This window comes from Tyto alba, unplaced genomic scaffold, assembly GCF_018691265.1.
Source record: "Tyto alba isolate M040663 unplaced genomic scaffold, T.alba_DEE_v4.0 Super-Scaffold_41, whole genome shotgun sequence".
Classification (NCBI taxonomy): domain Eukaryota; kingdom Metazoa; phylum Chordata; class Aves; order Strigiformes; family Tytonidae; genus Tyto; species Tyto alba.
In genome coordinates, this window is record NW_024881317.1 from 15014588 (window position 1) to 15036048 (window position 21461).

A 21461-nucleotide genomic window follows, 5' to 3' on the forward strand; every position below is an offset into this window, starting at 1 on the left:
AAGTAAATATACAGAATTATGTATAAATGCTGCTATCAGCAACATAAAAGAAAACTTAAAAAAAAAAAAAATCTACACAGACATGCACACACAAAGCACTCCCTAATCTTCTCTTTGAATGATCTAACATTAACAAACTGGAAGTACAGGTTAAGTATTTCAAAAATTAATAACTATTTTTCATTTAGAAAGCAAATTCATAAAATCTGTATGTTCAACCTATAACAGGTTTTTACCAGCACATTCTACTTCAGCTGTCTTCATTAATGACAACCTGGCATTATGTCATAGGGAAAGAGTCTCTGTTTCCAGATAACTCCTAGACTACATACACATAAAACCCAGTATGTTTAAACACATTCCAGTAACAAGTTTGATCAAAATACAAAATCTTTGTCCAAAATTCATGGGAAAGAAAAATTACATTCTCAGAAAGAACTTAAAGAAAAAAGATGTAATGGATGTATATGAAATTAATTTCACTTTGAGTAAATTACACACATAATGACAGAACAACCCAATGACTTCCAGCTAAACTCATACCTACCCCCACTTTATGATGCACTTTATCTCCTTGTTCTTGTTGGCACTGGTAGAGGTCATCTTTCATATCTTTTAATTCACATGTCTTTGTCACCAACTGCTGACGTTTCTGGATCTGTATTGTCCCTACAAAAGACAAAAAATTTTCTGATAGTCTGACTCACATTAAATAGTTAGAGGAACAGACAAATCCAAACATCATCTTCATTTTCTCTGCAAATTCAAAAGCATTCTTAACTTGCAGTTTCTACCCAGCACTTTACTGTTCAGCTGTAACAAAATAAAGACTATAAAACCAGATTGTTACATGCTGATTCTGTTTCTTCCAATGATAAACAATTTTTCAAACAGACCCAAAAATTTGCTGTTACACCGTCTTTTATTTGATGATAACAAATGAAGGAATTTTGGAACACTACACAGAAATAAGTTAGAAACAATGGGAGTTACACAGGAAAGGATACGTGTGACATTTTGTCATTTTTTTTTAGTAACGTGCAAGCCAACCAGGATAAAAGAGAGACCATTAGTCTACGCATTATCCATTTCAGAACTACAACTTTTACTGTTAAGTAAAGTTACATGAATATGATATTAACAGAGGCAAACTTTCATGCAGAAACACAGTTACTGCACACTGCTCACAAAGCAGCAAGTATTTGTAGGCCCTATCTCATCATTCTTATCCACGACAAAGTTGAAGAGCAAGCAAATATTCTGTCTTTCAATTGACAGATAAAGGCTAAGGCATCCTATTTTTCTGAAATAATATTTTCATTGTACTTGCCAACAATTCTTTCTATCAAGTAAACTTCTTTTCTGGTACTTCCCTACCTATACATATATTCTGTAAATCCTAACACTGATGCAGTTTTTATTTTTTTGCTTTTAAGGTTTTCTTTGAATTGACTCTACAGCAGATGGCAACAGCAAGTTTTAGGTGTTTCTTTCAAAACCAAGGCAGCATAGGCAAAGTTCTACTACTGTATTTAAAGGCAGGTGGGATGTATTATTAAACGGAAGGAAGTCTATAAATACTGTTACACTGAGGAATTTTTTGTGCTCTCTTAATTTCTATTTAATGTATTGTCAAGTATGAACTTTAAAACAACTTAAAAACAGACAGTGCTCAATTAAACCAAGTTGAACCTCAATAGTTCAATTCAGCTAAGGGAAAGCAAGGTTTTTACAGCAATGATTTTAAGTTTATATAGTCCTAATAAACACTTATTAAAAATCACACATCCATGTATAAGTAAATTTAAGTATTCTGACAGTAAATTTGGTTTCATATTTATGTTCTATAGATACTTGAAGAAGTCTATTGATCCTAAGAATCTTAAGACTGCATCTGAAAAATCATCTTTTAGTGTAAAGAGTTCACATCAAGAGGAACCTGAATTACAGAAAAACACCTAAAACTGTTTTTCTCCTTATCAAGAATCATACTGTAGATACAGTAAACGAATGACATTTAGCAACACAAAGTGTAGCAAAGACACTGAAAATGCACATAATGAGGCACCATTCCTCAGTAATTGGTTTGTTTCCAGCTGGTACTCTAAGACACAGTATCCTTCAGATTCTTTAAGTAATCTAGCTAAATCCGTTGCATTACAGCAATATTCCCTTTTGCAGACTGGTTAAAGAAAAGAATCAAATATCTGGACATCCATAAGAAGATATTCTTCTGGCAAAGACTTACTAAATTTAGCTTTTCCAGTTACCTATTTTTCTGGAAAGCTTTCCCTCTTTCAGATCTCCTCCCTAGAGCATCATAAAGCCAGCTAACTCAGTTTAATACTGATTAGGATACAGGTACTGATTAAAACCTAATCCTAATCCTAGTTGCTTTCTACATCTTTAAAAGTCTTAAAGAGATCCTGGAGCTCTAGCTAAAGGGAAAACACCGTATCCTGACACTGACCCAAAATAAAAAAAAAAAGTAATTTCATAAAAAGTAACACTTTCCAATCATCTTACATGACAATTACCCTAGCATTAAAAGACTGCTGTGGAAAACATTGATTCCAAGCTGAATCACAAAAACGCAAAGTAGTCCTCTAGGGAGATGGACTTCTCTTTGCAAGTTTGTGTTTAAAAAACAAAAAACCAAACAAACAAACAAAAAAAAAACACCAAAAAAAATCCCCAAAAAACACCCAACCAAAAACCAAAGAACAAAACCAGGAAGATGGAAAACAGGGTTTGATTTCATTTCTAGTGGTAGAAAGATTAGTTATCACATAACCATGAAGAATTTTCCCTTGAAAAGGCAAAAACTAAGGCCGCACAGAGTTACCTTCTTTCTCCTGAGAATGCTGTCATCACTGATGACAAATTTTACTTAGGACTGATTCAATGAATGAACCAGTGAATGCCTTAATAAAGATATGATCCTGAGTACATTTCCAAAATGTGTTTCTCAACCATAGATCTCAAAGTTCTTTAAAAGGTTAGTATTTATCATTAACCCCAATTTAAACACAGTAAAATGATTAACAGAACTGAAACCTCAAGTTAGCACCACAAAGCACTATTAAAGATTGGTCTAGTCATTGTGCTCCTCTCTCCTTCTAGCATGCCAATATATAACAATCAGTTTTTACACCAGCTACTACTAGCTGCAGCTGCTAAACAAAACATAGATTACACACCTGGATTAGTCATTCCTACAATCCTGCATACACTAGTAATTCCTAAAACTCAATCTACTACTTCTTTTAATATAATTATGCATACATATATGGATGTGTGTGTACACATATACACACACAATTTTAAAAGTAAATCTGAATGCAAGCACAGCATCCACAATACGTCACTCATGACACTTACCTTCAGGTTTGCCTAAGGAAAAAAAAAATCAGGGTCAAGTGAAAATTAGTATAAATCTCAAAATAAATGTCAAAATGTAGACTCCTAGCAATTAGTCAAAATCAAATCCAATTAGAAGCATATTCCAAGTCTCAAGCTGAACCACAAGTCTTCTTATGAAGGCACATTTTCATATAAAACTAAAACTACTCAGGAAAAATTACTATTAAAAATAAATGCTATTTTTTATCATAACATATGTATCTTAGAAGCTCAGGATTGCACTGTGTAGATTTAAATCTGGAATGAGTTCTGCTGTTTTGTTAAATGTAGTAACAATCTACATAATGCTTAACTTTAGGCAATGCACTAAATCCAGAAAGATTGCTGCTATCCTGGATTCCCTGAACCACTTTGGAATTGCAAGGACAACTACAGTATATTTTTCTCCACCACAGAGAGAAAACTATTGATAGTATGAACTCCTGTGAAAAAAATATACCTTGCTCTTATGTTTACCAGATGAGTACATATGAGACAAAAGCCTGAAATAACTCTTAGAATGTTGTTAGGAATGGTAAGCACTACCACACATTTTTTTCAAAATGATGATGTGAAAGCTGAAAGGTACACACTGCATTATGACAACAAGAAATTTCTATCTGAAAGGGCAACCAAAAAATTATTTTTATTTAAAGTAGTGTATATTAAATTGCATAATTGTATAATACAATTGCACCGCTGAAGGGCCTCCCTATATTATCCCTGTGTTAGCAGTTCCTTTTTCTCATTTTTAGGTTTAGATTGTCAGCAGAGAAAAAGAAAAAAATTAGAGTCACAATAAAATGGTATTTGCTATGCAAGATGTTGATTCTCTGTATACTGTATTCTATAAACTCACCATAGAAGTGTCCAAAGCCCATGCTGATTGCAATCACCAAAGCCAGTACGATGCATCTGTTAAGGCCACTACTGAACTGGCGTTTGTGCTGCTCTTCTCGGGGAGGTTCAGACCCGGGTTCAGTAGGTGACCCACCCTCAGCCTCAGAGCTAGAGATCAGCCTCTTCTTCGCCCGACGTTTTCGTACTGTAGGACTGGACTGACTGCTAGTTTCATCACTACTTGACTCATCATTGCTAGCCTGAGATGAAAAAACTGAACACCAACATAGAACAGTCTTTAAAATGCATTAATTGTTTGCTTTAAAAATCAAGTACCAAAATCCATCATTTTTATGCAAAATATATTTGGTATTTATCTTGGAGAACATTAATAAAAAAAATTTTCAATGTGATAGTTTGTACTGGATATTATGCAAGGAATGCTTGATCTCCAAGGTTAAAAACTAATTTTTTAAAAGGAAAAGATAAAGAATCAAAAAATTATCAGCTAAAAACTACAGCACTTCCCAATACCTTATCATTCACTCATTAGAACGTGTTTCTTTCAGACAATCCTGCCTCTTAAAGCATCTACATGTCCCACCTCTGCAAATTCTTATGAGGTAGAAAGGTTAAGGATTCAGTTTTCCTTCTCTTATAGATATTGAGACTGAACTATTTAATAATAAAAGAGCAACATAGAGGTTTGCTATAAGAAAGCCTCCTAAAAGACAAACATGCTTTCATTACATTCTCTCAAAAAACTTCATTCTGTGATCTACATGCAGCTGCAGACAAAATTCCCTTAAAGTTCCATTAATGTAGGTATTATGAATATATATACCTTTGCATTGCAAATTTGAGTATGTAATTATGTATACTACCATATACTACCTATTAACATCTTTACCCACTTTTCAAAAAAGCCATTTTCAACCACTGCTGCACAGGAAAAGAACCCCTCAGGTGCTTCTGTGTTTGCCCCTCCCTTACACTCCGAATCAAAAATGCTTCTATTCCCTGATTTATATTTTGGAACAATGGGATTGGACAGGATTTGAAATAACAACAAATTCTAATAATAAAAAATATATTTGATAGTATTTTTGTAAAGTGGTATTCATGATGCCATTTGTATGTTCATGTTCCTATGGCTCAAAAGCCATACATTCTAACTGGGAAAATATCAACAGAGCTGTAATTGCTTGTTGCTGTTAGTGGTATAAATGCTTGCTGCATGTACTGCAAACAAATTTACATAATCCAGTATATAAGTAATGATTATTTAATCCTCCTACGAAATCATCATTTTCAAGCATAAGGCAAATATCAAGGGGAAGCAGTAGAAGGGTGAAAAATAAGCTTTCAAATACCTAAATTCATGTACCTAATATACATGCCCAAAATGGAGTCGATGTGATCAATGAATCCTCCAGCACATGATACAGTGCTCCTGATTGGACACAAAATTTGATGCCTGCAATTACACAATGCTAATGCCCCTTCTAGAAATATGGCCATTCACTCTCATATCAGAGATCATCACTCAAATGTAAAAATATAAATACAGTGTTACTGTCCTTGAACATTTCACAGGTGAAAACCATTTGTTTGAGCAAAGCCATGCACACATCACTGAATAGACAAGAATGCCAAGCAGTGCTAGCCATTATCTATAAAACGCATTACCAATTAGGATTCTTCACTTAAAATAAATTCCAACTTAATAGAAGTGTGATTGCATTAACCCCAGAAAAGATTACCAATTAGTAACTGGAATATATGTCTAATTTCTGACTGCATGGATAAGCAACATGTCAGATAATGAAAGGTAACTTCCTCTCTTACTAAAAAAAAAAAAAAAAAATCCATTTTAGTCAATTAGTCAAACCAGACTGACCAAGCAGATCCTGCAATAAAGACAAATCACTTCAACAGCTACTTGACATGCAGATTCTTAAATGAATTTACACAGCTTGGCAGAAAAGGACACTATTTTAGAATAAGTCGTTTAAGCAGATGCATTCTTCCTCAATCCTGGACAATGAAGACAAGCATTCAGAAATTAGTCAGGAGAAAGGTATTTTTACTCAAAAGCAGACGGCAGACATTATAAAGGATTATACAGGAAATACTTAGTAACACAGGTGTTATTATTGCTTATTTGTTTTTTTTTTGAGGTTTTTTCAACAGCCAAAAAAGCTTACACACATGGAATACAAAAGTGGTTAAGGAGCAAGCTGCTTCTAGCCAAATGGGAAATTCTTTGATATATACTGGGACAGCAAAGATTAGGAAAGGGGAAAAAAAAAAAAAAGACAATCAGAAAGCAGAGAAAAAGCTGCAAGACACCTAAAGACATTCATAAACACTTACTGGCAAGTTGTCAACAGCATTACACTTTCAGGCAAGAATGACACTGCCTGACAGCTGCTGTAAGAATTCAGTACAAAGCTGTACTCTAACATTCACAGGATGACAAGGAGCATTAATGAAGAAGTGTGACCACACGAGTGGTCTAAATTTCTAGCTTCTGCCATGATTTTGAAGTGGCAGATCTACACTAGAAACCAGATGAAGTAGCAATGTCAGTTAAGAATGTGATTTTCTTTGACATTTCTCCACAGACATGACTCAAACCTAGATGCAGTTTATTTCAGTATATGAGCACTTCTGCTAGTTAACCTATTTCATGAAGCAATATTAAAACATTTATGTTCGCATGGTGAAGACAGCCTAAGCAGGAACTGGTTTGAAAGTAACAGTGGAAAAAAATCCTTGTGAAACTTTTTAATATCCACATTATGAAAATCTAAAGCTCATCCTTTTCTAACACAATAGAAAACTCAACAACAAGTGGATGGCAAAGATTTCCATTGCCAAAAAGTAGCATGAAATTTTTGACTGCTAAAACTTTGGCATTTAAAATAAATGCAAAAGTACTCCAGACATTTTCTGTAATACTTGGTCAATTAAATGCACACCGCTAAAGACCATGCTGAAATCAGCTTAAGTTAGAAGGAAGAAATTCTTTTTGCCAGTCACACATAGATTTGGAATTCAACAAGAACCATCCATTTAAACGGTCAAGCATACATATCAAAATGTATTTCAAAGCTTACTGATGTCCATTCCAAATTCACATGTAAGTTTAACATTTTTCAAATAAGACACAGACAGCTTAGTCAAATTCTTCAACGAGGACTGGCTTTCAGCATCTGCTTGGAATATCACTACTAATAGATCAAGTCAGATTGCTACTGATAGTTTTAAGAACACTCCATGCAAGCCATAAGCAATCAGCTTTACACAAGCTGATCAAATTTAATCACACCACCTTGGAAAGGAAGACTGCGAGACACATGCTCTTTCACCTCATTTCCCCATCCCCTTACACAACCAGGGATCTTCCTCAGCTTCTCCAGCCAACTGACTTTTGTGTACAAAAACATGGGGGGAAAAAAATAGCATTTTTAGAACTCAGCCCTAAAAGAAAAAAAAAAAGTCAACTAGATTTTAAATTTAAAATTAAGTCAAGACATCCAGAGGACTTAAAGAAAGCAACAGCTTTGTTACAAATCATCACTGATCATAAATAGATGCTGTCACTTTCTGATTTCCAACAAATACTATACAGATACATGACCATTTAACAATGCTTTACTCTACTTCTAAGACAAAACAGTATTTTAAGAAAAATCCTGCTCTTGTAATAAACTTACTTTGAAAAGTAAAAAAATCAGTAACACAAGTGTTACATAGAATAAAGAGAGCAGAAAAGATTACAAATAAGCAGCCAAACAGAATTAAAAAAGAAGACTAGAGAACTAGAAAAGAGTAACACAACAGTAAGCTTTTCTGTTCGGGTTTGTTGTGATTTTGTTGGCTTGTTTTTAATTGGCCAAATATTCATATCCTTCCTCCTGAATATCATGCATTGCATATTTCTACCAAGTTCTAGGAGTACCTTAAAAAAAATTTTATATATACATATATACACACACATTCACTATGTAGCTATGAAGGTAAGCAAAAAGTTTTTGTAGTCATGCTGCTATTAGTTCTCATGGGCTCAGAAATCAATTTTCTCCCAACTATTACTCATTTATGCCAAATTATAAAAGCCAAAAAAATTGTCAAGAGAAAACCTACAATTATTCTATGAGCTAAAAGTAATTTTAGTTCTCCAAAATGCACTAGAAATTTACTTTCTCTTTAAAATAGTGAACCCTTAATGGAGAGAACGCTTTCAAATAAGAAGATTGCAAACATACGTTTGGACAAAGTTTTAGAGTTAGGGCAACTAGAGTTGCTCTAGAGACTGCAAATACTGGGGCATGTACTCAACGAGACCAATTTTTTTCCACCATCTCCACACCAAGAAGATTCCCTAAGCAAAGATTTTTATTTCCTTTTTTCCTCGTGACATTTTTGCACACAGTTGCTAAGTAATTTATTGTTCTTACCAGTTTCCAGATGGGAAAATGCATATTGACTGCTAGAAGAGGAACCCATGTTAAAATCCTTTGAGCTTCGAGCTTCTTCACCATCAGCTGGAGCTTCCTCCTGACTTTGAGTTTCTTCTGGTTTTGGAGCTTCCAGTGTAACAATGTCAGAATCATCACTAATCGTTCCAATGCAGGACCCATCATCAGGGATGTTTTCTTTCTTTCCCTAGGGAAACAGACAATGTAAAAACTATTCAGATTCATACAATATAAAGTAATTTAAAAAAATAATAGGAATGCTTAATGCTTAAAAAAAAAAAGGAAAAATCAGTATCTTTCTTTTAATGCCTTCAAAACATTGCCTGGCATTATCAGATGGGGCTTACAGACACTTCTCGATAACATAATGTAATTTACCTCTGGAACTGTCTGAGTTTCCTCAAAAGCAGAGGGAGTATTATCTACCACTGATATCTCTCCGTCACTGCTGCATTGAGCTACATAAATACAGTAAAAAACAAATAAACATGGGATTAAAACTAATAACCACAAATTATGCCCACTTCTATATAATATTAAAATACGTATAATTGTGACATTTCTATTATCTACTCATATCAGGGAAGATTTTTTAAAAATACACTAAATTTTATTTTTAATATCCCTCTAACAAACATCAGAATCCCATTTGTTATTAGGTAATACAATGTTTTGGAGAATACTTAAATTCTAATGCTCCTACTGATCATAATGCAAGTAACCTATAAATGAAAAGCACAGTTAGATAAAAACCATCACTATACTGTAAGTTGATACATCAGTACATTCATATGCTAGGATAATTAAAATATTTTCATTGGAGTTTGAGTGTCTAGTCCTGTTTCTACAAGGAGAGGTTATGAATTTGGAAACATGGTCAAGCTCAAATTTAGTCCACTGCACACCAAACCTGTCATGTCTGTGTTCTCATACCGATATTTACAGATCAAGTATTAAATCCAGTAATTAAAGTGGAAGGATTTTCATCGTATTAATATGCACCAGACTTACACTTCCAACTCAAGAAATGCTAACAGTGCCACAACGTTATTTTTCAGGTGTATAAGCATTGATGGTTCCTTCCAAATTACTCTTAGTTGATCTATGACATTATTAAGGAATATTTCTTTTATCAATAGCACTTCTATAAACTATCTTCCAGCAACATCAGTGCCTACTATAACATATCTAAAATATTGACAAAATTAAATACATTCTCCTAATTTAATTTATTTCAAGAAAAAATACTTCTATAAAGTTGATGGCTGAATATTTTCCATAATACTGATGAAGCAAGTACTTTGACAGAGGCCTACAAAGTACACAAACTCTATTAAAAATACTAATTTTGTGCCAATGTTACAACATGTAACTACCTATTTTATGAAGCTGCCCCTCTTTTAATATCTTACCTTGCAAATCAGTTGGTTGCTCCTCTTCTTGTAAAGAAACATATTCTTCTGAAACAAACTCACGATTATCATTGGTACTTCCATTTTCTGAAGTCACTGTCTCTATGTCAGAACCCTGGAGTTGAAGAGTTTTAAACAAACATTACAGTTAATGGGGTTTCCATCAATAAAGGAGAAGGAAAGGGTCACAAGAAAACAGAACGTCAGTAATAAAAACAGAAGAATAATAACCTTTAAAACTGAAGATTAAAAGCAAGATGAGTAACATGTAATTAACTAGACCGAAACGACTGTTAGTGTGTAATACTTATGACTACTATTGAAAAAAGGCAGAGGACATTTCTAGGGGAAAAAAAAAAAAAGGCAATTTAGACACCAATTAACAACTAAGCTAAATATTTTAAATAACTAATTTCTATGAGCTTTGTAAGACCTATTTATTAAATAGAATTTAGAGAAACAGAGGAGACTGTCAAGTGAGTTTTGAATACAGCATCTAATTCTTGAACACTTGCCCATGTATTGTATGTAAATACACACATCCTCCCCAAAACAGAACTTCAAGAGTACCACCATGAACCCTAGTAAGTAATGCTACTGGGAAAAAATATGCATAACTCCACTCCATCTCAATTCCTGTCAGCAAATTTGAATGGCTGTTTTAATAGTACATCTCTGACATCAGAAAACCAAATATTTATACAGTCTTCAAACTGGACTTCTCTCTGTAATCCAGAAAGGAGCCTTAGTTATTAGTCAGCTGCCAGTCAACAACAACCTCAGAGCAAAACTTGAGCTGAAGATAAACAACTCTCAGAGGCTGCAGGGCACTACAGGCAAGCGATGTGGCTGACAACTCTAATCTTCATATTATAATTTTTGTTTAAAGGAACTGATGGAACACAAGTAAGGTTATTAGAAAACTATAAACATGCAAAGCGTAACTGAAAAACACAAAGTCACTCTGATCCATAAATAACTTGAGCTGTTTTTGTAAACAGAGATAGTTATTTTTGCAACAGCTGGTCTGAAATTACAGTAGTAGTAATACATCCAGATCAGTTTCCCTAGATGTCTCATTTCAGGACTTAAGCAAACATGTATGCTTTCGTTTTAAGAGAAGACAGTACTTTGAGAAAATTAGATAACTCAAAAAGAGATGCATAAAATATAATCTACCATCACATTACGAAGTTACATTCCTTTTTAAAAGGCTGCAAAAAAATTAACTGTTTTAGGAATTTGACAAATACTTTGGATTTTTTTTTCTTTTGATTACAGAAGTATCACAATTTTCATATCAAATGTTTTGCAGAAATTCCACACTCAATTATAAGCAACTTATTAAAATCTGAATGAACTCTCAGGGAAGAAAATACAAAATTAATTGGGGGTTTTGGCTCAGCTGGGTTTTGTAGATAGGTATGTAGATTTATTATGTCATAATTGTTCTCCAGTGCAACAGAACCCTTACTTTCATTTAAGTTGTGAAGAAGAAAAAAAAATAACAAAAATCTAGTTTGCCCAGGCTCCACAAGAAGGCAAACATCAGGAAGAGAGCTTAAAACAGATTAAAATTTTAGCTAAAATACCAAGCAACTAAACTAGCTGAGAATAAGGTAAACCATCCTTTTTTAAACAGGTGCAGTCTGGTGTGGATGTCTGAACAATCCAATTCACTTGATCTGTTGCTAGACCACCATCACCCTTCCATTTCGTCAACAGCAAAGAGGTTGAGGAAGGATACCATCTTCTCACTACACTTTTTCCTACAAGCCTACCAAAATTTGCAAGTCCTTTAAGAGTAGTCCAACAGTACACAGCATCACTTCTCTGTTCAAAGCAGATATTAAAATCAGCATACACAGCTGTCAGTTCTCTGCAATCACCATCTAGCCAATTGCAATTTCTTGCCCCTCCACTCGGTGCCTTTGTAACTGGCAAAACAAATGTAGAAACTGATTCTGTTGCATCATCATCAATACTAGTTGCAATAATATGTAAGAAAGCAATCCTACAGCATTTCAAATTTGTCTAATCCTTAGCTCTATCCTTTTCCTATGTTTCCAGATCATTTCCCTGAAGAATACAGTAGCCCACGTCACCCCTTTCCTGAATAACAAGCATGTGAATAGTATCTAGCCATCCCAATTGATCCTACTTTCTTCATGCTCAGATTCAAAGCTGTCTTGCCAGCAGAATGCAAATAATGGGAGCTCGTAAACACCAGTGCTTTCCCACCCCAAAGTGCATGATTTTATTTCTTTTAATTAGTGCAGAATAACTGGGAACATAAAATCTCTACACCACAGAAGTCTGTTCTGATTTGGCTAGACAAATCTCTGCCTTTCTATAATCTTGTACTATGTTAATTTATTTAGACTGTATAAATCATTTTCAGTTACAGTGTAAAATAACTATCTCAAGTACAAAAATAAAGCCTTCAATACATAGCTAACCCAACTGTTGTAGCCAACTACTAAATCCTTCCACTTTTATTAGAAGTCTGAAAAGTCCAGCAGCCTGTGTGCTCCTGTATCCTGCTTGGTCTTGAGGACTAGAGTGAGTATTCTGCTTCTCTTTTGGTGACAAGACTCCCAACTTGTCATCCAGCCCAAAATAAAGAAAAGTTTTAACCACCTCTTAAATATCACCTTGCTGCCAACAGAAATGAAACTATGACCCAACATTTATAAGCCACAAATCATACCTCTTGTGCTTTTGAAACTGATCTGAGCTTTCAAAATTTAAGTACAATCACAAGCTTGTAATGGCTTGCCTTTCAAATTACCCAAATTTTCATTATAATCTGCAAACTGGGTAGGGTGCAGTGAAGGAGAAACAGCAGATCACTACTGTCCTGTCTATACCCGAGCAAATTGCTGAAGGCAACTTTACAATCAATATGATCAGTGGAGCCAAGACAGAGTTATTTGACCAAATATGTGTTGACCTTAGTATAAGAATTACTGCTCTCTAGACTGCATTGACTTCATTGATTTAATCTGTACAATGCAAACTTAGAAACCAACAACAGAATCGGACACCTACGCATAGATACCTTGGCCACAATGAATTCCATCCCAACAGACCTTAAATTGCTTCTTTTTTTTTCTTTTGTCTCTATTTATTCTACTAGGAATTAAAAATTACTTTTATTTTAATAAAGCCATTGTCACACTATACAAATAGCCAAACATGAGAAGACAGGAAACACAAACATGCAAATTAAACCAGGGCTACACAGACATAATAGTGACTTTACAAATAGCTATACCCCATGACTTCAAAGAATGAGGGAATTCTAGCATTTCTTCCCAAATAAAAGTATGCCTGATAAATGAAGCTATAGTAGAGATCAAAAGATGGACAGAAACACAATGGAAGCTGTACAAATTTGATAGAGCTCCATCCATCAACTGAATAGGTCTTAAAAGGCAGCAAGTATTTTGAACCAATAACAGTTTTTTGCTTTGCACACAGCCTGTTCACACCATCTACCATCACAGCTTCCTTACGCAACAATAAGATTGCTTTTGTTTATTTCCTTATGGAAGATACCTCTTCAGTAAAAGGCTGCCTAATGGAAAAAAAAAAAACCAAAACCACTCTCTTAGTTGCTGCCACTATCTCACTCCTGCACTGCCATAGGAATTCCTCCTCCACAAGGTGCCAACATCCAGGTTATTTCTACTTATTTTATGCCTTATGTTCTCCTGCCTGAACAAAAGTGCCAAGGAAATCCAAAATTCCAACAAACTTGTGCTAAAAGCTGCTCTAAGTCCGTGGAAAACACAAAAGAAAGCCACTTCAAAACTCAGTCCTTCTCACAGAAGACTCTCTTGCCACCTCCAAGCCTTTTAGACTTACAGTTTTCAAGACCCTCCAAACAAAGTATGCCAAGCCCTCACCAAACATCATTTTAAGCTCCAAGGCAGCTATACTTCTTATTCCTGACCTAGCAGTACAGATGTTACTAAGGAGAGCTGCCCTACCCTCCCATCACCTTCATTACCCAATAAAGCTAATAAAATGTTGACATTCCCTTACTCATTGTAGATGCCCCCAGATTCCACTTGAAGCAATAAGGCCTGGGAAAACTTCAGCATCTTGGGTATGGAACAGATAATTACATACTCTCTGCAACATAACCCGCTCCAAAGGATTTCCAAACAGTCTTCGCAACACTGATTTCTGGAGACCCCAGACCCTCTGAACACCCCATATCTTTCCTTCTCAATGCAGAACAGCGTTCCACACAAATGAAAGTGCTTAAAATCACGCAAATAAGACCCACTAGGCCAATACTCATCTTTCTCCAAACTGCTTATGCATTCTGTAAGCAGAGTGAGGCAGCACATCTCACAGATGTTTAGGTCAGCCCTCAACTTCCTGAGCCCAGAGGCTCAACTCAGAGACAGAGACTGTTCCAGTCAGGAACAAAAGCAGGCAGTTAATCACCAACTATAGCATTTGCATGAGTCTTGAAAATGCTTTCTTCTAATATTCTAGTCATTGAGCACAAATTTGTCTCTATCCTATTTTTTCATCGTAAGAAAGACAGAATGTAAGGACAGAGGGCTGTTCCTAAACAGCAAGCAATTGTTGAAGCTAGGATCAGATACCTTAGTGGTAAAAAAGACTTGGAGAAATCATGGAATCATTTCCCTTCTGCAAGAAAATTTTTTCCTGCCCATTATTCCAAACTTTTTGGGGGGGGGGAGGGGGGGGATTTGGAAGGAAAAGAAGAAATATATTCGCAACAACAGACAAGTTACATAGAATGTCAACATTTTCAGGAAAGATGGAAGAGAGGAGAGCATCTCACTAAAATTCTAGCACATCTCATTAAAATTCTAGCAATATTTCAAAGTAAAACCTTTGCAGGAAAAAATTATTCTTTTAAATAACAAAATTTGTATCAGCTACAGTACAGGATACACATTTTTAAACAGTAGTTTTGTGTTTTGTTATTTATAAATCTCTCCTATATTCTCTGTTGAAATGCAACATACACACAAACAAAAATTACAAAGTTGAAATATTATTTTACTGCATACAGCTAGTCTTAAACTGAAAGAACTTTATTAATTTGAGATTGGGTACCTCATGATTGATGACAGTCCAGCCACAAGATGAATCACTGTCACTGGAATTTTCAGACATTTTCAAAGCACACTGTAAGTAAAAGTAGATACTTTTAATATGCAATATATGTAATCTCACTACTACCTTGAATAAAAATAAAGAAAACAGAGGAATCCAAATCATGATGTTACAGAACACTACACTAGCTCACAAACTGTTATTCTGCAATTAAAAAAAAGACGATAGAATAAAAGTTTAGAAAGAAAATATATTATTTTGTACATATTTCCTATTATCTTTTTTATACTTGGACCAAATATGACTTCACTAGTACCTACCTATTTTAGCCAGCCAAAAAGCTCTTACACTACTGTCGTTGTCTGAGCCCAGAGGGCAACTGAGCAGCACACAGGCACTCACTCCCACCTTCCCCTCAGGACTTAGGAAAAAATAAAGGCGGCAGAATAGAGATGAGGACAGGGAGGGGTGGCTTTATGGTCACAGGCAAAGGACAGACTCATTACAAGAAGAACATCAATTTTATTCAGACACTAACAAGAACAACACTTAACAGACAAGGTGGGACAGTGAGAAGCATTACCACATCAAAAAAAAAAAAAAAAACAAAAAACAAAAAACAAATAAACAAAAAACCACCCTCCCCCGCCATTTCCTGGGCTTAGTTCCACTCCAGATCTCTCTACCTCCTCTCCCACAGTGGTGCAGTGGGCAGGGGATGGGGCTCACGGTCAGTCCCATACTCCTTCCTTTGGGGCGTGGGGGCGGAATGGAACTCCTCACTTTCTTCCCCTGTTCCTCATGACTCCCCTCTCATGGGAGCCAGTCCTCCATAAACTTTCACCCCATGCTGCTTCAGCATGGGTCCCCCTGGCATGTTGCAGTCCCCCCCCATCACTGAACAACAACAGCAGGGGGTGCTTCTTCCCTCAGAGTCCCCAGCTTCCTTTAAGTACAGACACCTGCATCAGCACGGGCTCCTCCACAGGCCGCAGGTTGGCCTCTGCTCCACCAGGGAGCTCCATGGGTGGCAGGGGAGTGCAGCCCTGCTGTCTCACCACGAGTTCTGCTCCAGCACACCTCCTTCCCTTCCTCCTCCTTTTCTCCACCGACCTCGGTGTTCTCATAGGTGTCCTCACAACTCCTCCTCACAAGTCCCAGCTCCCTCTCAAGTTCCCCTTCTTAAATACATTATCGCAGAGGCGCAGCCACCATGGCTAACTGGCTCCATCCTGGCCAGAGGTGGGGCCAACTTGGAGCTGGGGGAGCTTTTGAGAAGCTTCTCACAGGAGCCACTCTTGTTACCCCTTCCCCCACTACCAAACCCTGCCACACAAACCCAGCACAACTAGTTAAACACACACACACAGCGCTAGGCAGTAAATCATTAATCAAATTTAAGATTTGTCTGTAGCATCTCTGTTTAAGATATGTTTCAGTAGGTAAAGTAATTTCTGAATTGATACATGGCACAGGAACTACAGTTTATTCAAGAAAAGCACCATGTTATTTTTGAGAAGAGACAAATTAGGCTCTTTTGGAAGTAATTCTCTAAAACTCCTGGGAAAAACAAAGCTTTGTTTCTTTCACTTCTTTCAAACACCCTCAAATGTACCATTTCTGAAGAGAATTCAGAGAATACCTGGAGAGTACAAAAACAAAGTGAAAAAACCTGAAGTTAAAATTTTATGTGTTACAATACTACTGGATTACTTTGGCAGTTATTTTCAGAAGAGAGCTGTGGCTGCAGCTGCCCATTCTTTCTCCTGTACCAGTAATACAGAGTATTCGTTACTGTTACTCATTCAGATTATTTTTTAAAGTTCTCAACCAACAGAAAGACTTTAAGAAGAAGTGTAATGCATTTCTTGTTCCTTAAAAATTCATCCAGTTGTTAAATAAAATTTACTACAGGTTTATCTTGGGGAAGAAAAACCTTCCCAAAAATACAACAATGTCCAATCAATTGTGTGTTACGTTATGCATCCAATATAATAAAACAGCAAGAGAAATCATGGTTCAATAAAGCTTCTATAAAATGATGATTATATCGAGAAATCAGAGTTCTGAGAACTTCAGACATCTGCTTTATTTCCCACAGCTAGTTACTCCTGGTAAGAACACAGAAAAAGGCACCTATTGGTTCAAATTTATTTACTCTCTACTTTATTATCAATCCTGTCTTTACTCCCAATTTGTTAACAGAAAATATACACAAACCTTGAATTAGCACATCTAAATATGCCACTGTGGCTAGAAATTTGCACAACAAACCATGACACTTCCAATTCCATTTAGATTTCTTACAAAATACAGTAAATGTTTCTCTTGTATCTCTGCATTACAATAGTTTTTCTTATATAACACTTTTTCCTCATCAACTTCAACTAATATATTTGGAGTTACTCTGTAAAAAAGGCAACGGTGACAATCACAACCACAGTTTATAAAGCAAAACCAGTCACTGACAATCAACTTACATATCAAACTTACAGAGAAACTGGATTTCCATTTATTATAAAGCCCTACTTTGAATATGGTTGCCATTTTCCTTCATATCTTTTTCTTCCTTCACTAGTGCTTTTCCTGGAATCTCAGCTAGGAACATTGCAGGGTAAGGGGAGAACGGAAGAGGATTTTGGTTTGGGGTTGGGTTGCTTTTTTTGAAAACATACTGTATTTAATCATCCAAATTTTTTTTTAAATCATGATTTTTTTTTTTAAATGATACTTCTTCAATCATCAAAATAACAAATACCCAAAATGGCAAAGATGGAGTTCCTAAATTCTCTTGAGATGATACCATCTGTTTGCCATCATTACATTATGCTGAATTTGACCCAGCATTCAGAAGCAGCATTCCTTTCAGAGAAAGGTAATTACCAGCACCAGAACTTGCCACTTATCAGAAACATCACTGGCTATGTTGCAAAAACTGTACTGGTAATCTGAAATTATCTTTTAAGGATTCTCTTCAGTATAAAAACAATCCCATTTCATTGTTGTACAGCTCAGCAAATAGATCATAAGAGTACCAAATGTATTGTCATTGAAAACCAAGCCTTTTGTGTAACCACAAAAAACACTGTTTGGGGCAAATATAGTACAGACAGCTACTCAGTTCTTGTTTGTAAGTCTGATTTCCACTGTGGAAGAAATTCAGGCTGTGGTTTTACAACATGGCAATTCCTGTTTTAGTGCATCTCAGTGCTAAATGAAAAACAATGGAGTCACATAACTAAAATCATTTAATAGACCAAAAAAAAAAAAAAAACCAAAACAACAACAACAAAAAAATACCACCACACACCCCCCAACCCCAAATCAAAACTGTTGATACAAACAGATTTACAAATTTTGCAAGGGCAAGTTTAACAGCAGACTGTGCTGGACATTGTAACGTCTGTCTTCCTCTAGCTAACTCAGCATTTCATCACAGGCCCTGGCTAACTCAAGATAAATGCTGTTGTGTTCTCCCGCTCCATCCAGATCACACACTAACAGGTAATTGAGCACTGCATAAAACCAGTTCTATTACATACACAACCATGGCCTCAGGCTCCACATCTGTCTTCCCTTCCCAAATGAAAGCGTCAGTACCTAAGTGGGCATCGGCATAATCAAAAAATATTTAAAAACCCAAACAGACGAACAAGCTGACAAACAATCATCATTTTCTTATTACTTGATGACCTTGAATCAAAAGTTACTTATCTTGTATTCGAACAGAATATTATACTAATACTGTATATTTAACTGCATACATGTAATAGATCTCAAAAAAAGAAAGATTTTTAAGTATTAGGAAAAAAATGGAAAAAAAAATAATAATTACAAAATCATTGAGGTTTACAGGTAGAATTGCTAAACCTATCAAGGATGACAGAGTGCATGGCATCAGACTGAAGGTCATCTCTAGAGTCGCTATATTCCTACAAGCATATTCAGCAAACATACATGAGTAGAACAGTTATGAAAAGCAGAGCATTATATTAATTATAATTAGTTAGCACTAAAAGAGCAAAACAGCCTAACCAGATTTAATTAAAAACCACCTACATACAGTGATCCTAAACTTCAATTAGCAGATATGGTAAACAACTTATTTCTGTAAAAGATTAATAAAACATATCTAGTCAAAACCAGTCACTTAGGGAAAGGGAAATACAGAAGCTTGATCTGAGCCCAATGGCTAAACCAAGCTACTCACAAAATCTTCACCAGTTTGTATTCTCCACCACCAAATGATAAAGACCCACTAAGAATCAGTACTGTTTTCCTACCAGCCCAAAGGTGCTGGATACCGTTGGCACTATCTTCCTGAATGCACGCTGTTAAATAAATAATTAAATAAAAAGAAATGTATCTTTGGGCGTCCGTTAAACAGAATAAGCAAACAGGCAGAAGCCTGCAAACTTCTTAATGAATCAAGATGATGCTAATGAGTTCTAGTTCAGTAACAGCAGGGATAACTGGAAGAAACAGTAGAGAATTCCACACCTCCTGTATGTCAGGCCAAGCCAGAAAGATTAAAAAAAGAAAAATTCACCTCACACACAGAGCTTCACTGGTTTGGCTTCTCACTACATAGTTTTATTGCCACAATTTTTCAAAATAAAGTTACAGTTCAAGTTCTTCTATATTCCAGTTTAAACTGCAAAGCTCGTTGTAGGTCCCCAAGCATCCTACACTCCCAGTGACACTGCCTACTACATTTTCCATCTAGATAAAATAAATATCCATTATATTCAGAGTTTAACCTCAACACACTGCTGGTGGTGGTGGAGGGAGGGAAGAGGGGGCAAGGAATCAGGAGTGTGAAGTAATTTCCTAGCTTTAGTGAAATGCAAACTAGAAGCAGAAGGTGTAAAAGTTTACAGCCATGTGTATTGCTGATAACGTAATACCAAGTTATTCCATATAAAAATGAGATACCACATTTTATTTATCCACTGTGAAGCAGAATAAACAACAGTCTCAGAAAGAATAACCATACCAGCCTAAACAAACCCCTAAGTTCTTCCAACTTCAAAGAGAATTTCTTAGACTAAAAAGCAACTCAGTGTTGACAAAGATGAATAACAAGACATGGATAGGAATCGGTGTTCTTTAGTTTGCTGTGCTGTCATTCCAAGCAAAAACTCACAGTTCTCGTCTACAGTAGCTTCTTTGTCGCACAGCAGAAATAAAAACATGTTACAGTGGTATTATACTTTAGGATTTTCATGCAAGTCTATTATTTCTACTAAGCAGTATAATTTCTTCCTCAAAGTAACATTCTTCTTAATACCTTTAGCTACCCATAAAGACTATTTCGTTGCCATGATTTCCAGCAAGTCAAATGTGGCTTCCAAAAGCCAACCCCCCCAGCCCCTGGCCTGGCACTCCCTGCTGAGCCCTCGCCACTTGTCTCTGGCCGGTGTTATGAAAACACACCCGAAACAGAAACCGGCACGGCGCAGTAACAGTTAAAGCAACAGTAAGCCCATTTATGAAACAGAGCACCTTGCATCAGCCGGAGAGACAGAGGCGGATGATGAAAGACAAGGAAGTTGGCAAACGCCAGGGCCAGGGCCGGCACGGCGGGGAACGCCGCCCGCGGAGCCCGCTCGGCCGCCCCTCACCGCCCCGCTCCCCCGCTCCCCGCGACCGCCAGCGACCGTGCCCGCCCCGGCCCCAGCGCCCCCGGGCTCTGCCCCGCTCCAGGCAGCCTCCCGCGCCCCCGGCCGCCGCGCTCCCCGGGAGGCCGCGCTCCGAGGCCAGGCTGGAAGGCGGCAGCTCCCCGCGGGCCGATCCCGCCGCCCACCTGAGCGCGGCCCCAGCGGGGCCCGGCACAGACGAGGCACCGGCAGCTGCGGCCGCCAGTGACGCCGTCAAAAACAACACCGACCCGACCCGCCCAGGCCGGGCCGCGCCTGCGCAGGGGGGCGGCGCCCCGCAGCACGCTGGCGATCGTAGTCCGCGCCTCACTGCGGCCCAGCGGCCCGCCCGCCTCGCGAACTACAGCGCCCAGGGTGCGCCGCGGCGGGCCCCCGGGGCTCCCGCTGCTATGGCAACGCCGCGCCGCTACGCTCGGGCCGCGGCGACCCCGGACAGCGGCAGCGGGTAGGGCCGGGCCCGCCTGGGCCGCCCGGCGGCGGTGGGTGTCCCGGGGGGAGGGCGCTCGGAGCCACCCGCAGCGCGGGGAGCGCATTTCAGATGCAGTCACAGGATA

The 21461-nt window shown here is 37.2% G+C and overlaps 1 protein-coding gene across 2 annotated transcripts in view; it reads right to left on the minus strand.

Annotated features, from left to right (window-relative positions):
- CCPG1 (cell cycle progression 1) overlaps positions 1-21165 on the minus strand; it is a 25808-nt gene extending 4643 nt beyond the window's left edge. Inside the window, exons 1-7 of one of the 2 annotated variants that reach the window (XM_042804168.1) lie at positions 21054-21165; positions 15248-15319; positions 10142-10256; positions 9108-9187; positions 8709-8916; positions 4262-4516; positions 548-669 (exon numbers count right to left, since the gene is read on the minus strand). In XM_042804168.1, coding sequence (XP_042660102.1) covers positions 548-669; positions 4262-4516; positions 8709-8916; positions 9108-9187; positions 10142-10256; positions 15248-15307 — 840 coding nt within the window. In that variant the 5' untranslated portion in view covers positions 15308-15319; positions 21054-21165. Of the gene's footprint in view, positions 1-547; positions 670-4261; positions 4517-7579; positions 7714-8708; positions 8917-9107; positions 9188-10141; positions 10257-15247; positions 15320-21053 lie in introns of those variants that run through there. The other variant, XM_042804169.1, reaches the window with a different exon arrangement.
- Positions 21166-21461: the final 296 nt, after the last annotated feature.